At 33.9% G+C, this 20,904-nt stretch overlaps 1 protein-coding gene across 1 annotated transcript in view; it reads right to left on the reverse strand.

Moving 5' to 3' along the window:
* Positions 1-20,904, reverse strand: part of Cntln (centlein) — a 285,607-nt gene that overhangs the window by 31,110 nt on the left and 233,593 nt on the right. Inside the window, exons 20-23 of the mRNA XM_033757653.1 lie at positions 16,552-16,649; positions 10,679-10,805; positions 9,644-9,781; positions 9,147-9,332 (exon numbers count right to left, since the gene is read on the reverse strand). Of these exons, the coding sequence (XP_033613544.1) occupies positions 9,147-9,332; positions 9,644-9,781; positions 10,679-10,805; positions 16,552-16,649 (549 nt within the window). The remainder of the gene's footprint in view (positions 1-9,146; positions 9,333-9,643; positions 9,782-10,678; positions 10,806-16,551; positions 16,650-20,904) is intronic.

Here is a 20,904-nt window from a genome sequence, read left to right on the forward strand (position 1 = left end):
ATGCTCCAAAAGTACTCTACTAAAGAAGTGAGAAGCAAGATCATGTGGTTTTTTTTAACCTTACTTCTGTTTATGTGATGTATTACATTTATTGACTTATGCATGTATCTCTGGGATGAAACCATAATGTATGATCTTTTTGATAATGTGCTGAATTCTATTTTCTAATATCTTGTGGAGATTTTTTTTAATCTATGTACATTAAGGACACTGACCTATAGTTTTCTTTTTTAGTTGGATCTTTATTCAGTTTTGGGATCAGGGTAATACTGGCTCCCATAAATGAGTTTAGGAGCACTCCATCCCTTTCAATTTCTTTGAATAACTTGAGGAGTATTGGTGATACAGTATTCTTAAAAGTTTTCGTAGAACTCAGCAGTGAATCTATCAGGTCTTGGGCTTTGTTGGTAGATTCTTTACTACTGTATCAATTTCATTGCTTGTTATAGGGTTGTTATGCATATTTGTCTTCCTGGCTTAGTTTTGGTAGTTTGTATGTATCTATGAATCTGCTATTTCTCAAAATTTGCTAATTTGTTGGAATATAATTTTGCAAGCTATAATCTGGATTTCCACTGTGTCTGTTGTGATTTCACTCTTTCATTTCTAATTGCATTGATGTGAGTCTATATCTTATTTTTGCTTTTGGCAAGGGGCTTAGATATTTTATTATTTCAAAGAACCAGCTTTTTGATTTGTTGTTTTTAAACTGTTTTTAGTTTCAATTTCATTTATTTCCACTTTTGTCTGTATAATTTCTGTCCTTAATTTTAGGTAGGTGGCTGATTTGTTTTTGTTTTTCAAGTATTTTAAGATTTCTCATAAGATTGTCTATTTGAACTTGCTCTGTTTCATGTGAGCATTGATTATGATGAATTTTCTTCTTAGAACTCCTTTCATAGTATCCCATATGATTCAACAAGTTGTGCTATCACTGTCATTAACTTCTAGAAATTTTAAAATTTCTTCGATTTCTTCTGTGACTCATTGGTTGTTTAGGAGTATACTGTTAATTTCACAGGAGCTTTTGCCTTTCCAAAATTTCTTCTGTCATTGACTTCTATTTTCATCACACAGTGGTCTGACAGTACATGTAGGGTAATTTCTATTCTTTTATATTTACTTATGCAGGCTCTGTGGACTAGTATATGGTCTATTTTTGAAAAAGTACCATGTGCTGTTGAAAAGAATGTATACTCTCTAGTAGAAGGGTGGAATATTTGGCATATATCCATTAAGTCTGTATGTTCAAGGGTGTGGTTCAACTGAAATTTGTTTTTGTTTTTGTTTTTTTTTTTAGTTGATGTATCTTTTGTGAAAGTGGTGTGTTAAAATTATCTATGACTGTGTTAGTGTTTATTTGATCTTTTAATTCCAGCAGCTTTTCTTTCATGAAGATAGGTGTTACAGTGTTTGGTGCATATATGTTTATCAATGTTATCTCTTGTTGGATTGTTCCCTTAACTTGTATATAGTGACCTTCTTTGTCTCTTCTTATCAGTTTTAGCTTGAAGTTTACCATGTCTAACATTAGTTTTGCTACCCCTGCTTGTACTCAGGGCCCGATGCATAAAATGTTGTTTTCTATCCTTTAATTTTTAGTCTATGAATATCTTTTTGGATTGGATGAGTTCCTTGAATACAAACGATTTTTTTATTCAGTTTTTTTTTTACCCAATATCCCAATCTGTATCTTTTAATTGGAGAGTTGAGGGCATTAACATTGAGAGAGATGTTCTGGTTATTTACTATCATTGCCTTCTTTATCTGTTGGTGTATCCTATTTTTATTTTTTCTTCCTGATTTTTTTTTGTTGTTGTTGTTGTTGCTCTTTATCCATTGACCTTACTAGTTATTTGCTCTTAGGACTTGAAATACTTCACTCCAAGCTGTTCTGGCTTCACTTCAAGCTGTTCTGGAAGTTAGTATTTGTGCTGAGAAGGCTGCTGTTATTCTAATTGATTTACCTTCATATGTGATTGTTTTTCTCTGGCTGCTTTTAAAATTCTATTTTTTTGCTGGATATCTGGTAATTTAATAAGGATATTCCTCAGCGAGCTTCTTTTTTAATCATAATTGTTGTTCTATAATCATTGCTTATTTGTATTTTAAATTCTTTTCTTATATTTGGGACATTTTCTTCCATGATTTCTATAAGCATGTTCGTGAATCCATCTGTGCTATGTTCTAGTTTTTTCTCTAACTCCAATTAGCCTTAGGTTGGTCTTCTTATTTTCATCTAGTAGCTGCTGGATAGATGTCTCTTATTCTGTTCTTTTATTTTTGGCTTTTTTGAGCTCTTTATTATAATTCACTATTTTCTCTTCAATATCACACATTCTGTCCTCATATTGGTTGTTTCTGCAATATATGAATGCTATACAGTTTTTATTTCAGGTATTTCTATCTGACATATTTTTGAGGATTCCATATCCTTGTTGAATCTGTCATTCAGATTTCGAAATATTTTGGTTACCTTGTACAGGATTTTTAGCCTAGTTCCTGAAATTCATCATGGGCATATTAAGTGAAATTGCTGTGAAATTTTGGTTCATTTTCTCTTTGAATTCATCTATTTTCTTCATCCCTTCTATGTATTTTTTATATATTTCTGATACTTGTTTTCTTCTGCCTTTGTGACCCCCTTGCTCTGCCTTGGGAAAGTTGTCAGGTTTCAGAGATCTTCTATTTCCTTGCTTCCCCATTCTCCTATGTGTGTTTGTGTTTGTTTATGCACACATGTATTTTATATATTTGATACTTGTTTTCTTCTGCCTTTGTGACCCCCTTGCTCTGCCTTGGGAAAGTTGTCAGGTTTCAGAGATCTTCTATTTCCTTGCTTCCCCATTCTCCTATGTGTGTTTGTGTATGGGGCATACTGCAAGTTAAGTAGAGTTTGTGGCTTATATGGAGAGTTTTAGTAGGATGTTGTTTCCCATGAATAGTTTTCAGCTTTGTATGTCCAGGGCTAGTATTTACTTCTTCTGTTACTTACTTTTCATAATTTCAACTCTGTCTCTATCTTTTGCCCAAATAATTACTTCTGGCTATAACAGCATCTACAGATTCAATCTTACAGCACTTCTATATGATACCCAAATATGATAAAAGCTATATATGACAAACCAATATACTAAATGAGGAGAAAGTAAAATATACCTCCTAAAATCAGGAACAAGACAAGGATGTCTACTATCACATCTTCTATTCAACACAGTACTTGAAACATTAGCCAGAGCAATTAGGCCAGAGATAGAAATAAAGGGGATACCTATAGGAAAGGAAGTACTCACATTATCATTATTTGCAAGTGGCATGATACTTTACACAGAAGACCCAAAGAACTTCACCAAAAATATCTCTTAGAAATAGTAAAAAACTTTAGAGTGTAGCAGGATACAAGATCAGCACAAAAAAATCATTAGCATTTGTGTACAAAAAGCAGGATAAGAAAGAAATTATGAAAATAATACCTTTCACAATAATATGAAGAAAAATGAATTATCTAGAAATTAACCTAACAAAGGAAGTGAAAGACCTCTACAAAGAAAACTACATTATGCTGAAGAAAGAGATTGAAGAGAACATCAGAAAATGGAAAGATGTCTTCTGCTCCTGGATAGGCAGAATCAATATTGCCAAAATGCCTATACTCTCAAAACTATTACATAGATTCAGTGTAGTCCCCAATCAAAACACCAACAAAATACTTTACAGATCTAGAGAAAACAATACTAAAATTCAAATGGAACCCAGAAAGATCCTGATTAGCAAAAGCAATTTCAGGCAACAAGAGCAGAAGGCATAGCAATACCTGACTTTAAGCTATACTACAAAATAATAGTGATTTAAAAAGTCATGGTACTGGATCAAAAACAAATATGTGGATCAATGGGACAGAAGTGATGATACAGAAACTTCCCCAAATACATTCAACTATTTGATCTTCAACAAAGGGGCCAAAGATATTTGTTGGAGGAAAGACAGCCTATTTAAGAAGTAGTACTGGGAAAAGTGGGTATCTGTGTACAGAAGATCGAACTGGACCTTTATCCATCGCCATATATAAATTAAAATCAAAGTGGATCAAAGATCTAAACATTAAAACAGAAACATTAAATGTTCTAGAAGATGAAATAGGTAAAATATTAAAGACATAGGTGTAGGAAATGACTTTCTAAACAAAACCTCAATTGGACAAGAAATAGTAGCAAGGATCAACAAATGAAATTATATCAGACTAAAAGGGTTATGTACAGCAAAAAAAAAATCAATCAGTGGAGTAGAGAGACAACCTGTAGATTGGGAAAAACTTTTTATAGCTACTCCTCAGATACAGGACTAACATCTAGAATATACATAGAACTCAAAAAATTAAACCACCTAAAATTAAAGATCTAGTCAAGAAAGGGACAAGAAAAATGAACAAGCACTTCACAAAGGAAGAAATATAACAACAAACACATGAAAAACTGCTCAAAATCTCTGGCCATTAGAGAAATGCAAATTAAAACAATGCGAAGATTCCATCTTACTGCAGAAAGAACGGCAATCATTAGGAAATCAAAGAAAAACAAATGCTGGCAAGGCTGTAGTGACAAAGGAAAACTTCTTCATCATTGGAGGAAATGTAAACTAGTACAACCATTATGGAAATCAGTAAGGAGATTTCTCAAAGAACTAAAATTAGAAATTCCATATAACCCAGGGATCCCCCTGCTAGGTATCTTCCCCAAAGAATTTAAGTCATCATACCACAGCAATACATGCATACTAATGTTTATAGCAGCACAACTCATAATAGTTAAATCCTGGGAATAGTTTATATACCCATCAACAGATGACTGATAAAGAAAATTTAGTATCTATATATAATGGAATACTACTCTGCTATAAAGAATGACAGATGAGACATGTGTAGGGAAATGAATACATCTGGAAAATACGTTGAGTGAAATAAACCAGAAACACGAGCTTAAATGTCATATGTATTTTTCCTTTGAGAGAGGCAAGGTACAAAGAAAGAAAATAATGAAAGATGGATAGAAAGGAATGACAAGATGGATCTCCTGCAATATGGAAGTAGTCGAAGGGAAAAAGCATGAAGGGTGAGGAGGAGGGGAAGGGGAAATAAGTAGAATAAAGATGTATCATGTACAGGAACCTAATAAACGCAATTAATGTAAACATTATGTGCCAGAACATGAAGTAAGATTAATAATATCAACTAGAATAAAAAATGGGACAGGGGAATTGCAAGAGGAGGGAGGAGAAGGGGAAGGGGATTAAAAAAAAGAAAGCTGTGATATGTATATGTAACCACTCCCTAAGAGGGCATGAACTACAAACATGTACTAACAAGATAAAATAAGTTAAAAATAAAGAAGCAAATACACACACACACACACACACACACACACACACCAAAAAAACCCATATTACTAAATCTTATCAAAGCAAGTAAATATTTATAGTGAAACCACTATGCTTCTAGTTAAATATTGTTCCTCTGCTTGTATTTACAATAAAAAATCATTAAGAATATGGAGCTTGGCATCTTACTCTCACATACAAGCTTGTATATCTGAGCAAATACTTCTGGAAATTTCACTAATGTTTATTCAGTTACTTGCAAAATTCAAAGTCTTAGCTCTGTCACATATATCAGCCCAGGTACTTAAAGCACTGGATTTTATCCCAGGACAAAATTCCATACTCAAAACTAGATCTAGAACAGATGGCCTTTTCGGGGGGTGTACTGGGGATGGAACTCAGGACTTTGTGCTTATGGGGCAGGCACACTGCCACTGAGTTAAATCCCCAGCCTGAACAGATGGCCATTTTACCTCTTCTATAACTAGGTTGTACCCTATGAATAAAGAAAAGACTAAAGAAAACAGATTCCACACAGAGCCAGAACAAACATTAATGCTATTAACAGTACTAATAATATTTATTAAATACTGTTGTGTATAATATACTATAATAAGTTTTATAAAGAATGTGTCCTTGATGATTATACTGTTCCATGTGGGAACCATGTACAATCCCCTAAGCATGTTCATTAAAGAATGGGCATAGTTCTTGCTTTAAAATGGTTTTCAGTATGAGCAGTGACTATGAATGTAGTACAATTCTACAGGCAAATTTAAGATCAATTCCTCAAGAATTTAATAAGCCCTATAAGGAACAAGCACTATAAGGAAAATAAATGATGATAGTCTTGCCTTCAAGTTAACTATAATCTACTTGAAACAAAAATATGGAATGTTACAGTTACATGTTAATTTATAAAGTACATAAAATAAATGTTCAGGAGTTAGGTATGAACCACTGTTCTACTTCTACTACTACTACTGTTACTGCTACTACTAGTACTACTACTACTACTACTACTGCCACCACCACTGCTACTACTTACTATTTTTCACAATGATCGTAATAGTTGAAACTTAGATAGCATTTCTGATAGGTACTGTTCTGAGCTTTAGTTAGGGCAACTTATATAGAGCCTAACCTTAGGTACGTTTCCATTATTATGATCATTTTACAGATAATTAAGTCACTTGCCTGTGATCACACAGTTAGTATGAGGCAGAGCTGAGCTTTATGCTCTTAACCACAGGGATAAAATGACTTATAAAAGGAGAAGGCACTGAGCTAAGTCTGAAGGAGAAACAAAGAGGAGAGGGTCTTTAGGGTAAGAAGTTGGACTTCAGCAAAAGCAGAAATAAGTTCAAAAGAGTGAAAATGGGGAGTTGTGGGCAGATTAGACTCCAGGAAGGATAGTATTCAATAATTGAAGGTCTTAAATCTTACTAAGGTAGAAGCTTAATTCTAATGCAGTTCATGCATTAAGATTTAGGATGGTATTCTGAATCAGATGGCGGCTCCCAAGCATTTTTGCCTAAGCTTATGTTTACATGTTATATAGATAAAAATTGGCCCTTTCCCAAGACTCAACTCTCCAGCATTTGCCAATATTTCTGAGTTTGACATTAATTTACTGGTGACCCTTGATTAGAAAAATAGATTAAACAGCAGATGTGGTGCCAATTATCAACTGTACTTTGGCCCTACAACATGGTTAAGAAAAACAAATGTCCAATTATCACTAGAAGTCATGAGTTGTAAAGAGTGCAATTAAATGCCAAGTTGATATATATTTTATATGGATTCATCTTAAAAAGAATTTAAGGCAGTGCTCCTAAAACTGTTTATATATAATAATAACATAATTCACTTGTAAAATAGACATTACTGGGTCTATCCAATCAGATTTTTGATTCAACAGATTTGAGGCCTGATATTATGTACTTTATTTATATACAATAGAATCAGATGATTCTGATGCAAGTAATCTAAATACAAAATTAAACAACGTACATAGAAATTCTGAAAAAGTTCTAAATATAATTTATTCATATCAGTTATCTTTTGCTATTATATAATTTTTTAAATGTTATTCCAGTGAAAAAACATAAAACCAGATTGATCCTAAACTCATCTATTAAAATATCTACACTCACACTATTTTTGGTAAACAAAATGAAGTATCAATTTGTCACCTTTAAAAACCCGTTTATATATTCACTTAATTGTTAAATATCATTGATAATGTTACATGTAAAACTTTTTGGTTTTTAAGAGTATTTTGGCTAACCTACTTTGTGTAGATAAATATATCACAACTGAAGGTCATGAAACTTCATCAAATGTATAATAATCACATATTTAGTTATGAAGTCATTTGTCTATTATAAAAACTTCTGGTTTTCAATTATCCCCTTTCAAGATGTTACAGTCATAAAATATTTCAGAAAGAAAATAAATATTTTGAATAAGTCTTATTATATATTGTGTATTTTAAATCATGGCTAAAAATACAACAAATGAAACTCTAAGCTATTATGAATAGAAAATAGAGAAACAAAGGTTTATGAAACTATAATAAAAATGTTTCCATTTAACAAGTTAAATAGTGGCAATATTCAAAGAGAATGTTCATTATAAGTGAAACAGTAAGACTATTCAACAAGCATTTGTATGGAAATTATATTATAAATTTGGAAAAGGTAAATTACATTTACTAAATTAATGCTTTGCAATCACTTAAGTTCCCTGAAACAAGCATTACCGGCATCACTTCACCCTGACTGGTACCTTCATTAAAACAGATAAGAGATAAAATGTTTTATTTCACTCATTTTGCTGATATTTTAAAATGAGAAAACTCCCAGGGTATCTATGATTTCCAAAGAAGCGAATTAAGAGATTTCCTTGGGGTACTGTTAACAGTAACACACAATGTTTGTAGAATCTTATTTTTAGGGGAATAAGAATGTGTCATTACACATAAAAGCCAATTTTGGCCAATTTATATCAAATATACAAGCATGGGTATATTATTACTAATGAACAAATCAATACCTAAGGGGATTACTAAACCATTCTTAGTCAGATTACAAGGGACAGAACAGTCCCAGATCCAGAGTCCAAGATACATCTCAATCTGGAACCTCTTCTGAGTTTCTCTAGCGGGCTCAGGGAGTAACACTGTATTGCTGACTGAATGGGACCAAAGCAAAGATCAGAAGTCTAGAAGTTCCATACAACAACTTTCAAATAAACCACTTGTTTTAAGCCAGTATCTACCCATACTCCATCCATTTTTCACTTTTTTAAATTAAGTTCTAGGTGTTTCAGCCTCTGCTACCACTGTTCTCCAGACACTTAGGTTGCCTTCACTTTGTTCTGCTCATTCACTTACCATTCCTCTGTCCCTTCCGAGTCTTCATAGTTTGTGTGCTGAATGTCAGATGGCTACTAACTTCACTAAATGTGGAGTAAGTTTTTGATGTTTTTGCTTGGGTGATTTTCAAAATGAGGGTAGGATAAAGTGGAAATGACTTCTTTCATCTTGAACCTATCTTGGATACTTGATCACTACAATTTCATTACTAAGTTGACATTAAGATATATTAACAACAGGGTAAAAAAATTTAAATTCATGTCTAAAAATAAATCTCACAAGTGAGGTAGGAAAGCAGAAAGAAACTATGGTATTATCCAAATTATCTGAAGTCAACCACAGCCTACTCTGCCTGAAATTAAGTTTAAATTAGTAAACCATAAATAATTCAAACCTTCACAAATATAGTGAACTCTTCCACTTTTTCATTAGATAACAACAATTTCTTCTGTGCACCTTCTAGAACCTGCTCACTTTGCAGTGCTAATCCCTGAAGCTGCTTAGATGCTGCTGTTTCAATTTCTGTGATTACAGATTCAGTCTCATTCAGTTTTGATGTTAGGAGGGTAAGTTTGAACTCCTGCAAAAGATAAAAAAAGATATTACATAAAGTATTTGGAATAGTTAAACCTATCAGAAAGGAAGAGGGTCTCATTACACTCTATATTTATTTATTTTCATTGGACAAATTTAATGATTGTTTTTACTTTCAGTAATATAGAACTATCTTTAATGTTAAACTAATTCTTATTATTTGTTGTAAAGATAAAATATTTTTACAGTTATCTGAAATGTCTAAGTAGTTAATAGTATTTTGTAGAGAAAAAGTGGCATTAATGAATGACACACTGTTATAATTTATCTTTAGATTAAAATAGCCTAAATGCATACCTTTTTTTCTAACTCCTCTTTAGTCTTCTGATACATCTGTTCATACTGTGACTTCTCTTTTACAGCAACATTAAGTCTTTGCCTTAGTGAATCAATTAATACTTTTTTATTAGAACATTCCTCAGTTAATGTCTTCACCTATAGTAAAAATATAATAGTAATTTTTATTGGTAAAGGCATTCTACTGGTGGTAGAATACTGTTTTATCAGAAACTAAATGAATGAGTTTAATTCTACTTATTGCTCATAAATGGTATTGAATTCAATTACATCTTTAAATCAATAACAAAAGCCAAAATTGCACAAATGAATACATATAACAGAGCAATGAATAATAATGTATGTATTATATATTTCCAAGAAAAACAATATTTTAAATAAAACTTCTTTCCTATATAAAATGAATTAAAAGTATAGTTTTTAAAGACCTTGTGATACTTAGTTATCACATTTTTTTTCTTTTCTTTTTTTTGAGACAGGGTCTCACTACATAGTTGAGACTGACCTGGAACTATGTAGCCCAGGTTGGTCTCCAACTCAGTGATTGTCCTGCCTCAGCCTCCAGAGTGCTGGGATTACAGGCATGTGCCACCACACTCAGCTAGCTATCACATTTTCATTCTAAAATACTGAGTGTACCCTCATCAATTAGCTTTAAAATACAGACCAAGGGCCCAGGGATGTAGCTTAGTGGTGCCGTGCCTGCCTTGTTAGAGCAAGATCCTGAGTTTAAGCCCCCATGAAAACCAAAAGCAAAAACCAAAAAAAAAAAAACTGAACAAATATATCCCAAAAATGGGAAAATTGTTTTAAGCTTACGTTCTCACAAGACAGTTACAAATATGCACAAAATTTGGGAGTATTAAATTTTAAAACAAAAGATGTACTTTCAGAGCAAATAACATAATTCTGTCACTGTGAATGTGTATCCATTGAGTATTTCCTGTAAAATTACTCATACTGAATATTTGAGCTAAGAAAGTAAATATAACGGGAAATGAAAATTTTAGTTAATGTGAAAATAAAAATAGATACCTTTTTTTCAAGATTTTCTAACATTTGACTAAAACTCTCATTGCTTTCCGAATTTACTTTCTGACGAAATTTCAAGTCCTCTATCAAATGTCTTTTCATAGTTATATCCCTCTCCATTCGAGAAATTCTTGAAAGGAACAAAAGATATCTTATTAAGATAATAGGAAACACATTAAAAAGTGATCATATCTTATATATTACCCAATATTATACCTACTACTAGGTTTAAAATGTTACCTTATATTAATAAAACTACAAACTAAAATAATAAATGGCATTGATTAAATATCACTATTAAAATTTAACAATAATTATATTTATTATAATTTAAAATTTAAATAAAATGTACAATCAAGTGGATAGTATCACACACACACATATACACATATTAAAATGGAGATTAACTGAGAAATACTAAAATTTATGAGAACTGTAAATTATCATATTTAAATTACCTTTTTGTGTCACTTAGAACAATTGAAAGGATACAGATAATCAAAAGCCTAAAAATGTCAATAATTTTATACTTTTATAGAAATGTAGCCAGGGATTTATTTAGCTCAGTGGTTTTGGCACCTGCCTCGCAAGCACAAGGACCCAAGTTTGATCCCTGGTACCAAAAAAAAAAGTAAACTCTTATAATATGCAAAGAAACTAGGCATGCTGTCTTCTAATTTACTATCATTTGACATTGACTTCACGTATCAGTTTAGCAAGATGACAAAATATGAAGGATAAAATCAATGGTAGCTACAGTGACAACTATTATTACTGCTGCTGCTACAGCTATCAACCTTACTGCTGTGGCAGAGCAGCGATGGGCCAGTCACTACTGTAAGTGTTTATACCTGTTAATTCATTTATTCCCCTTAAAACCTTACAAAGTCATACTAGTTAACTGAATCACAGAGCTAGTAGAAAGGATTCAGAGTGCTTCTCTGCACTCCTCATTGATAAATAACAAGACATGTCCTTTACTTCAAGATATTCTCAGTTAAATTGTTTTAAATTAATTTTATTGCTACATTTAAGGTATACAATGTAGTGACATTCATCACTGGAAATTTGCATTTACAAAATCGATCTTGGTTATTTTCTCCCCACTCCCCTGCCCTCCCTTCAACCCCACCACCCTCCCTATCTACAAAGACTTTGTTTGCATTTCTTTTTCTCATGTGAATTCCATTCCCCTTTCCTCTCCGCTACCCTTCCCATTTCCCCTTCCACTTTGCACCTTTTCTTCCTATTTCAAATTCTATTACACCTTTTAGTCCTTATTTACCCGTTCAGTTTCTCATACTAGAGGAACTATTCGATATTTACACATGTCCTATTTATTTCAAATAAGAGTATCCCTTCAATGTCCATCCATTTAGCTATAAATGTCTCTAGTTTCTCATTATGACTGAGTAGTACTTCATTTTATAAAACAAAACAAAACAAAACCACATCTTCTTTATCCAGTCTCCAGCTGATGGCCAACTGGGCTGCTTCCAAGTTTTAGCTATCACAAATTGTGCTGCTAGGAACATGGGTGTACATATATCATTGTGGTATAATTCTTTAAATCTTTGGGAAAGATACCCAGTAGGGGATAGCAGGGTCACATGGGACCTCCAATCCTAGTTCTTTGAGGTATCTCCATACTGATTTCCACAGTGGTTGCACCAGTCTACACTTCTCCAGTAGTACAGCAGGGTTCCTTTTTACCCACAACCCCGCCAGCATTTGTCATTGGCCTATATTGAGATTGGCCTATAGTTCTCTTTATCAGACAGATGAGTCTTTTTCTGCTTTGGGGATTAAGGTTATGCTTGCTTCCAGGAATGAATTTGGGAGTTTTGCTTCTCTTTCAATTTCACTGAAGAGTTTAAACAAGAGTGGCAGTAGTTCCTCTCTAAATGTCTTGTAGAATTCAGCAGTGAAGCCATCAGGACCCGGGCTTTTCTTAGTTGGTACATTTTTTATTAAATTTTCAATTTTATTGATATTGGGTTGTTTAGAATTTTTAGGTAATCTTCGTTCAACTTTAGCAATTCATATAAATCTGGGAATCTGTCCATTTCTTCTGTATTTTCCATCTTATTGGCATATAGGTTCTCAAAGTAGGTATTGATGATCCTCTGGATTTCTGCTGGGTCTGTTGCAAATTCACCATTTTCACTCCTAATTGCATGGATTTGGGCCTTTTCTTTCCTTTTTTTTTTTTTTTTTATAAGGTTGGCTATGGGTTTGTCAATTTTGTTTAAAGTACCAACTCTTGGCCTCATTGATTTTTTTGTATTGTTCTCTTAGTCTCCATTGCACTAATTTCTGCCCTGATCTTTATAATTTTCTCCCTTGTGTGAGTTTTGGGTTTAACCTGCTCTTCTTTTTCTAGAAGTTTGAGATTCAGCATCAGGTTGTATATTTGAGGTCGTTCTGTTTTCCTAATATGAGTATTCACTGCTATGAATTTCCCTCATAAGACGGCTTTCATTATGTCCCATAGATTCCGATTATGTTGTACTGTCATTGTCATTTAATTGTAGGAACTGTCTGATTTCTTTTTAAATTTCCTTTGTGACCCACTGGTTATTCAGAAGTGTTATCAATTTCCATGTGTTTATGAAATTCTTGTGGTTTCTTTGGCCACTGATCTTCAATTTTACCGCACTATGGTCTGATAATATACAGGGAATAACTCCAATTCTTTTGCACTGACTTCAACATGTTCTATGAGCGAGTATGTGGTCTATTTTGGAGAAAGATCCATGCACAGCCAAAAAAGAGTATGCATTCTAATTTTATGGGTGGAACACTCTGTAAACTTCTGTTAAATTCATTTGTTCAAGAGTTTGATTAAGTTCTGGTATGTCATTGTTAATTTTTGTTTGGCTGATCTATTTGTGACAGTGGGCCCCCCACTACTAATGTATAGTTCTTATCATGTCCATTAGTGTTTGTTCTATATAGTGGGGTGCACTTGTGCTTGGTGCATGTATATTTATGATTATCATCTCTTCCTCTTAGATTGTTCCCTTTACAAGGATGCAGTGTCCTTTTTTATCTCTCTTAATCAGTTTTGGTTTAAAATCCACTTGATCTGCAAAGAGGATAGCTACTACTGCTTTTTGGGGGGTTCCTGTCACATGGAGTATTGTTTTTCACCTTTTAACTTTCAGTCTATGAGTTTTGTTTTGTTTTTGGTACCGGGGATTGAACTCAGGCCCTTGTGCTTGAGAGGCAGGCACTGGAACCACTGAGCTAAATCCCCAGCCCTATGAGTATCTTTTTTGAGTTGTGTTTCTTATATGTAGCATATGGTTGGGTGTTGCTGTTTGACCCATTCTGCCAGTCTTTTTTTTTTTTTTTTTTGGTGCCCACAATTGAGCTCAGGATGTTGCACTTGTGAGGCAGGTGGTGGAACCACTAAGCTAAATCCCCGGCCCAGTCTATTTCTTTTGATTGATAAATTGAGACCACTGATGGCTATAACTGATATGCATTAGCTTACCCTTTGTCATGACTTTTTCTTTTTATTGAATTCTTCCCCTTTGCCTTTAATTTCTTGTTATGCCTGATGGATTCATTCTGCTGGGCTACCTGGGATTGTGATCCTCATCATCTTTTCCTAGGATATTGTTTAAAATTTTCTGGAGTGCTGGTTTAGCATTCATGAAGTTCCTAAGATGCTCTTTGTTACGAAATTACCTTATTTCCCCATCAATTATAAAGACAGTTTTGCAGGGTACATCAATCGGAGTTGGAGGGGTTTTTCTTTAGGGCTTGAAATAAGTCACTCCTTGCTCTTTTGCCTTCCGGGTTTGTGTTGAGAAGTTTGCTGCAATTCTGATGGGCTTTCCTTTGTATGTCATTTGTTTCTTTTCTCTTAACTGCTTGTAGAATTTTGTTTTTCTGTTGCATTTCTGGAATCTTAACTATTATATGCCTATGTGTAGATTTTTTTTATAGTGGCTAGTTGGAGTCCTATAAGCCTAATTTATCTGTATTTCAGGTTCTTTCCCCCTATTTAGTAAGTACTCTGTCATCACTTCTATAAACAGTTTTTCTATGTTGTGTATACTCTCTTCTTTTTCTTCACTGACTCCAATCAGTCTTATGTTATTCTTCTTTGAATCGTCTAGCAGCTGTTAGATGGATCTCTGATCGTCCCTATTTTTAAGAGAGTTTTCTTTTCCTGGTCACTAACTGCAATCCTATCTTCTTCTATATCTGAAATTCTGTCCTTGTATTGGCTCGTTCTGCTGTGTAAACTTTCAATGGACTTTTTAATCTCCTGGAAATCTGTTTGCTTCTGTTTTATGGATTCCATTTGTTTTCTATGTTGGGATTGCATCATGTTTCTCAGCTCCTGTAATTTTTTTTAATCTGTGTCTGCTCTAGATTTATTAATCATGTCTTGTACTATGGGCACAATCTCTGCTGTTATCTGAGAAATTATTTGTGGCTTCATTTTTTTTCCAGGTCCTCTTTCATTGCCAGTTCAGGAAGTCCAGGTGGTTGAGGATCAGATGATTGCATCTCGTTTCCCTTTGGGGTTGCCATAGGTGATGTGGAAGGCTGATTTTGGGACTGGTTTCTGTGTCTACTCATTTCAGCAGATGCAGCCTGTTGTGCCTTTATTAAGACAACTTTCTGCTCAATCAGTGATCTTCAATTCTCGCCAAGCCACCAAGAGGCCTTTTCTCTGCTGCTCACCCATACACCAATTCCTGGGTTCAAACCACTGATGACATGGTGTGGGACGTTGATTGAACCTTGTGAGCCTGTGCAGCTCTTTCCTTGGTGGGCTTGGCTGGGCGAGTTTGCCCTAGCCTCTGGGGTCACAGCAGATCCCTGGTTGGGATCTGTCTGCAGCTGTGCTGGTCTGGACAACACTGCTGCTCCCCAGGATCTGCGCACACTCCCAGATGTTATGGGGCAGGCCTCTGATTGAAGCTTTTGCACATCTGTAACTTTTTCCTGGGTGGGCCTAGGCTGGGCAGGCTTGCCTGAGCCTTGGGGCCGGGGCGGATCCCTGCCTACGATCTGCACATACTCACTGATGCTATGGGTCAGGCCTCTGCAGCTCTTTCCTGGGCAGGCCTAGGTTGGGCCTGCCTGCCAGGCCTTGGAGCCCAGGTGGATCTCTGCCTGGAATCTGCCTGCAGCCAGCTGGTCTAGACCCCACCTGCTGCTCTTCAGGATCTGTACACACTCGCAGATGCTATGGGGCAGGCATCTGACTCTCATTTAAAAAATTAACCAATCTTTTTGTCCAATAATTTTATCTACTAATATCACTCTTACTTGATTTTTACTTGGTATACAGGTACTGTATAATGTGGTATATACAGGGGTATATATATGAGATGCAAATCAAAACATGTTATCAACTATAAGCTGTATCATATTTATAAAAGATGTAGAAAGAAAATCATTTTGGTTTAAAGGAACAGTGTATTTAAAATTTCTTTTTTAATAATAAACACAAGAAGTACCTCCAGTTATTTTAAACAGGACAAAATTTTCCTGTTACATTTTAGCTTTATAATCTTAGGTATTAAACCCAATATAAGTATTAGTCTCTATACATTTTTGTCACATAATTATTAAGCTTTAAAGTTTCTTATTCATAGACTTGTCATTCATATTTATTTGAAATGTTTAATAGGGGAATAGTGACATTAAATATTACTTTCATGAAAACACTTTGAAATTAATCACACTATACGTAGTTAGTATTCCTCCAATGTCCATCTTATGTATCTTCAGACAGTAATTTAGAGAGCAGAATTACATTGTTACAAGTTTCTTGAGTGCAACACTTGATAGATTTGAACACCACTAGGTGGCACCAAACACAATAGATAGAAATATGAAAAACGTACTTTTCATGCATCTCCTTTATGTGTTCTTCTTTTGTTAGGAGTTCAAATTTCAAAGACTTCACATTTGATGCCTGTATAGTGAGTTCATTACTTGCATTCTAGATCAAAAATAGGCATAAATTCTAACATAACTTTTAATCTTGAACAAAAGTAAATGTCATTCTCAAGAGAAATAAAATTATCCTGAACAATAATTAAACATTTTAAATTTTTGAATGCTTCATATTTTCCAATAGTAATAACACAGTAATACTGAAATTTTATGAATCAGGCCAAGGCACAGAGAAACAATCAAATAACAATTACAAAGAATATATGCAAAGAATACATTTATGGGAAACATGAATTAGCCCCATAATATGTAAATGTGTTTGAGTAATTAATAATGTAATGGCTTAATCATTTAAAATAAATGCTGGGTTTTCCAAAAACCTTTACTAGATCAAATGTCACAAATAATTTGATGCTTCCCCCATAAGTGGTGGAATCTATTTTCCAGCCCTTTGAATATAGTCTGGTCAGTGATTTACTTTAACCGAAAGAATGCAGCTTGCAAACTCTGTGCCTGGAAGCAATATGGCTTTCACCTTGACTCTTGGAGCACTGCCATGGGATCTCTTTGTGAGGAAGACCATTCGAAGACCACAGGAAGTAAAACTGAGACCCAGCTGACAGCCAGCAGACCAACTGCCAACCTACGAGTAGGGACAGCTTGGACATCCAGCCCAGCAAGTAAATCTCAGGTTCAGAAGAAGCTAGACATCAGGTAACCCAGAAGAGACCCGCAAAAAAACTCTCCAGCCAAATGAATTGGAAGAAAAAGTAATTTGCTATAGTTTTAAACCACAACGTTTTAGGACAGTTTGCTAGAGAATAATAGATAACTCGTAGAGAAGCTTATCAATGCTAAATACTTCTTTACCTGAACTTAATAGTACCTATTCTTCAAGTATTCATGCATACTTTCTAGATTTTTCAAAGCAGAAGAGTTTTGCGGTATTCACTGTCTATACCACCTAGGAGCAGAGGTAACTGGAGTGTTAAGACAATTGACTTTCACATTTGACTCAGGTTCCAGTTAAATACATAGTCTGAGATATCACTTCATCCTTTTAGCATTGCACTTTTAGGATACTGTTTATATATTCATATTAATACATCTGTTAAGTTTTTAAAGTATTAAATTAATACAAATGGAATAAAATAATTATGAAAATATTTGTAGTATATCACTAATTTTTCTAAAATACAATAAACTGTTTCTAATTAGAACTACTCAGATTTGAATTCATGTTAATTCAGCTAGAAATATGAACATACACAATTTTGCTGATATATTAACATAATGGAATTACACTATTAATATCACTATATTAATTTTACTACTATATATTATCACTATATTCTTATATAGTGATACCTTAAGGGACTTCTGTATACAAATACCTATTTATTTCTACATTGAATTGACTCAGGCTCCTACACTTTTCTAATTTTCTATTTTATTTTCTTCTCTATCAATCAGCTGGCTGCAATTGTTTGCTTTTGTCAGTATTCTTGCCTAAAAGCAATCATCCTATCCTTTAATATATACATGAATAGCTTGTTAATTTAAGGTGTTTTCTGCTGAGAAGAGAAACTTTGAATTTCATTTAAAATAAAAATAGGCAGTAAAAAAGGTCTTAAGATAACGTCAGTGGAATTAATTTTAAGATAGCGGTTTGATTCTTTTCCGTTTTTAGATATAAGATTATTTTATGCAGCTGAAAATGCTGTACATCTGTCTGCTGAATAATTGAAGTATTAATGAATTATAATATGTAAAACAATGCCAGCTTGATATGTACTTTTGCCAGAATCTTTCAATCTGATAGCTGTTTTATTTGATCTTCAAAAGTTCTTTCCAAAATAGTTACAAGTACATACCCATGTTTATAGCAGCACAATTCATAATAATTAAATCCTGGAAGTGGCCTACATTATCCACCAAAAGATGAAAGAAAATGTGGTATGTATACACAATGGAGTGCTACTCTGCCATAAATAAAGAATAAACTTGAGTCATTTGAAGGAAAATAGACCTACTTTGACACCATAATGTTAACTGAAATAAATGAGACAAAAAACCTAAATATTGCATCATATCTCTTACATGAAAACCCCAAAACATAAAGAGCAAAATAAAAGATAATAGGAAATAGAGATATTTTGCAAAAGTGAAGGGGAACAAAAGATGAAAGAGGGGCAAGAGGGGAGGGGAAAAAGAAGAAAAAACAGAATTAAGAGGTGTCATACACATGTACAGCTCCCTATGAGGAACATAATCATTATGCACTGCAAACATGGACTAAAAAAATATAAAAACTGAAAATAAAATTCTTATGAGATGGGTGCAAAGGCACTCCTGCATCAGACCTTTACAGAAGTTAAGATATTCCTGTAACTTGGTCCCACACGAAGTTAGCAGCCAAAAAATGGTCAAATCCATTATTTTACCACTGTTCATTCCTTGCCTACATGACTTAAAATCTTGGGTAAAACACATACATCAAAAACATCATGGTGGTAAGTACCCATCAATGTCAGCATTTTCCTACAATAAGTTTACTGAAATTTTTTAAAAGTTTGCATAACTTAATGATTAAAACATGGACTCTGAAGCCAGATGGTTAAATTCTGTTCTCAGCTCTCCTACTTAGTAGCTGTGTGAACTTGGACAATTAACTTATTTTTTCATCTGTTTCTCAACTGTAACACAGAGGTAATAAAAGAACCTACCTTACAAGGTTGAGATGAAAATTAACCTTTCTAAAATATTTTGAATCAGCCTAATGATAGATTATATATGCAGGAACTGTAGTTTAAAAACTATTTTTCACTATTATTAATTTACTGGCAAAATGGAAGAGAACATAGTAATACATATAAAATACTCTTTAAGGGTCAGGAAGTAAAAAATCACAATATAAACTGAAGTGTTACTTTACCTAGATTGTGTAAAAAACTAAAAAGCTATATATGTATATTTAACAGAAGCAATTCTTATAATCTATAAAGGTGCATATATTGAGAAAACATTTAAACTGGGTAAACATGAAGACAGAAAATGCACATGAGCACTGTAATGTCACTGGATGATCTTGGGACATCTGAAAAGTGCACACAAGAGGTTACATAGAAAAAACATTGTATAAAATGAAAAAAATGCAGCCGGGGATGGTGGCTCACACCTGTAATCCCAGCACTCAGGAGGCTGAGGCAGGAGGATCGCTGTGAGTTTGAGACCAGCCTGGGCCACATAGTGAGTTCCAGGTCACACTCAACTACATAGTGAGACCCTGTCTCAAAAAACAAAAAATGAAAAAAATGCATGTAGATCTTTGATTTAAATCTAAGCAACTTTCTCACTGAAGCATTAAATCAGTACAAACATAAGTTACTTCTTAGATAATCACTGTCTAGTGGTTTGATACCTCTTACAGGCTGAACTCTATTGCCTAAATATATATGCTAAGTCCTCACCTAATGTCCAGCACTTCGGAATTCAACTGCATTGGAAAGAGGGTCTACAAAAGGTGATTAAGGTGAGCTGGTTTTAGGGTGGGCTCTCAGAGTGCATGAGGAGGCTCTATAAAGAAGGAACTGGGGCGTGGAGACACACAGAGGGAAGACTGGAAATGAAGTGAGAAGACAGCCAGCTACCAGCCAAGAGGCCTGGGGGAAAACAAACCACACTGTTGACACCTTGATCTTGGACTTCCAACGTCCAGAAGTCCTAGAAAACAAACGTTGTTTTATATTTCAACCGTCTTGTCTGGTATCTTGCTATGGCAGTCCTAGCAAACTACAATACTGAAACAAATTTTTAGTAGCAGAGTATTATGTATTTACATTTCTTTGAGGAAATTTGTATATGAAACATGAAACAAGATAAAAGTAAGTATTTAGCCTTTTTGTCTCTACATAGCCTGGTCGGTGTTCTCAGAGACCAGGTCAGACATGCGCAGTTAAACTAAAGTGCTTTCAGCCTCTCATGTCTCCGCTTTCTTGCTTACACTTGTCTAAAACAAAATAAATACACTGCACATAGTTGAAAATGTGTACTTGGAAAAATATTATAATGCAAATAATTTATGCATACAAAATGAATCTATTATCAGCCAGTTTAAATTTCTGTTAGCCTATTTATAGTCAAGAAAATCAAATAGTAAAATATAAATCAATTTAAAGCTATTAACTTAAAAATTTTAAGTCAGATAATTCTGGATCAAACATTGTTTTATATATGTAAAAAAAATTTATTAAGATCAAAAAGACTTGAGCACAGAATTGAACTGTAATCTGTGTAGTATA

The sequence above is a fragment of the Fukomys damarensis genome, unplaced genomic scaffold (genome assembly GCF_012274545.1).
Source record: "Fukomys damarensis isolate Sample0158 unplaced genomic scaffold, DMR_v1.0_HiC HiC_scaffold_31, whole genome shotgun sequence".
Taxonomy (NCBI): domain Eukaryota; kingdom Metazoa; phylum Chordata; class Mammalia; order Rodentia; family Bathyergidae; genus Fukomys; species Fukomys damarensis.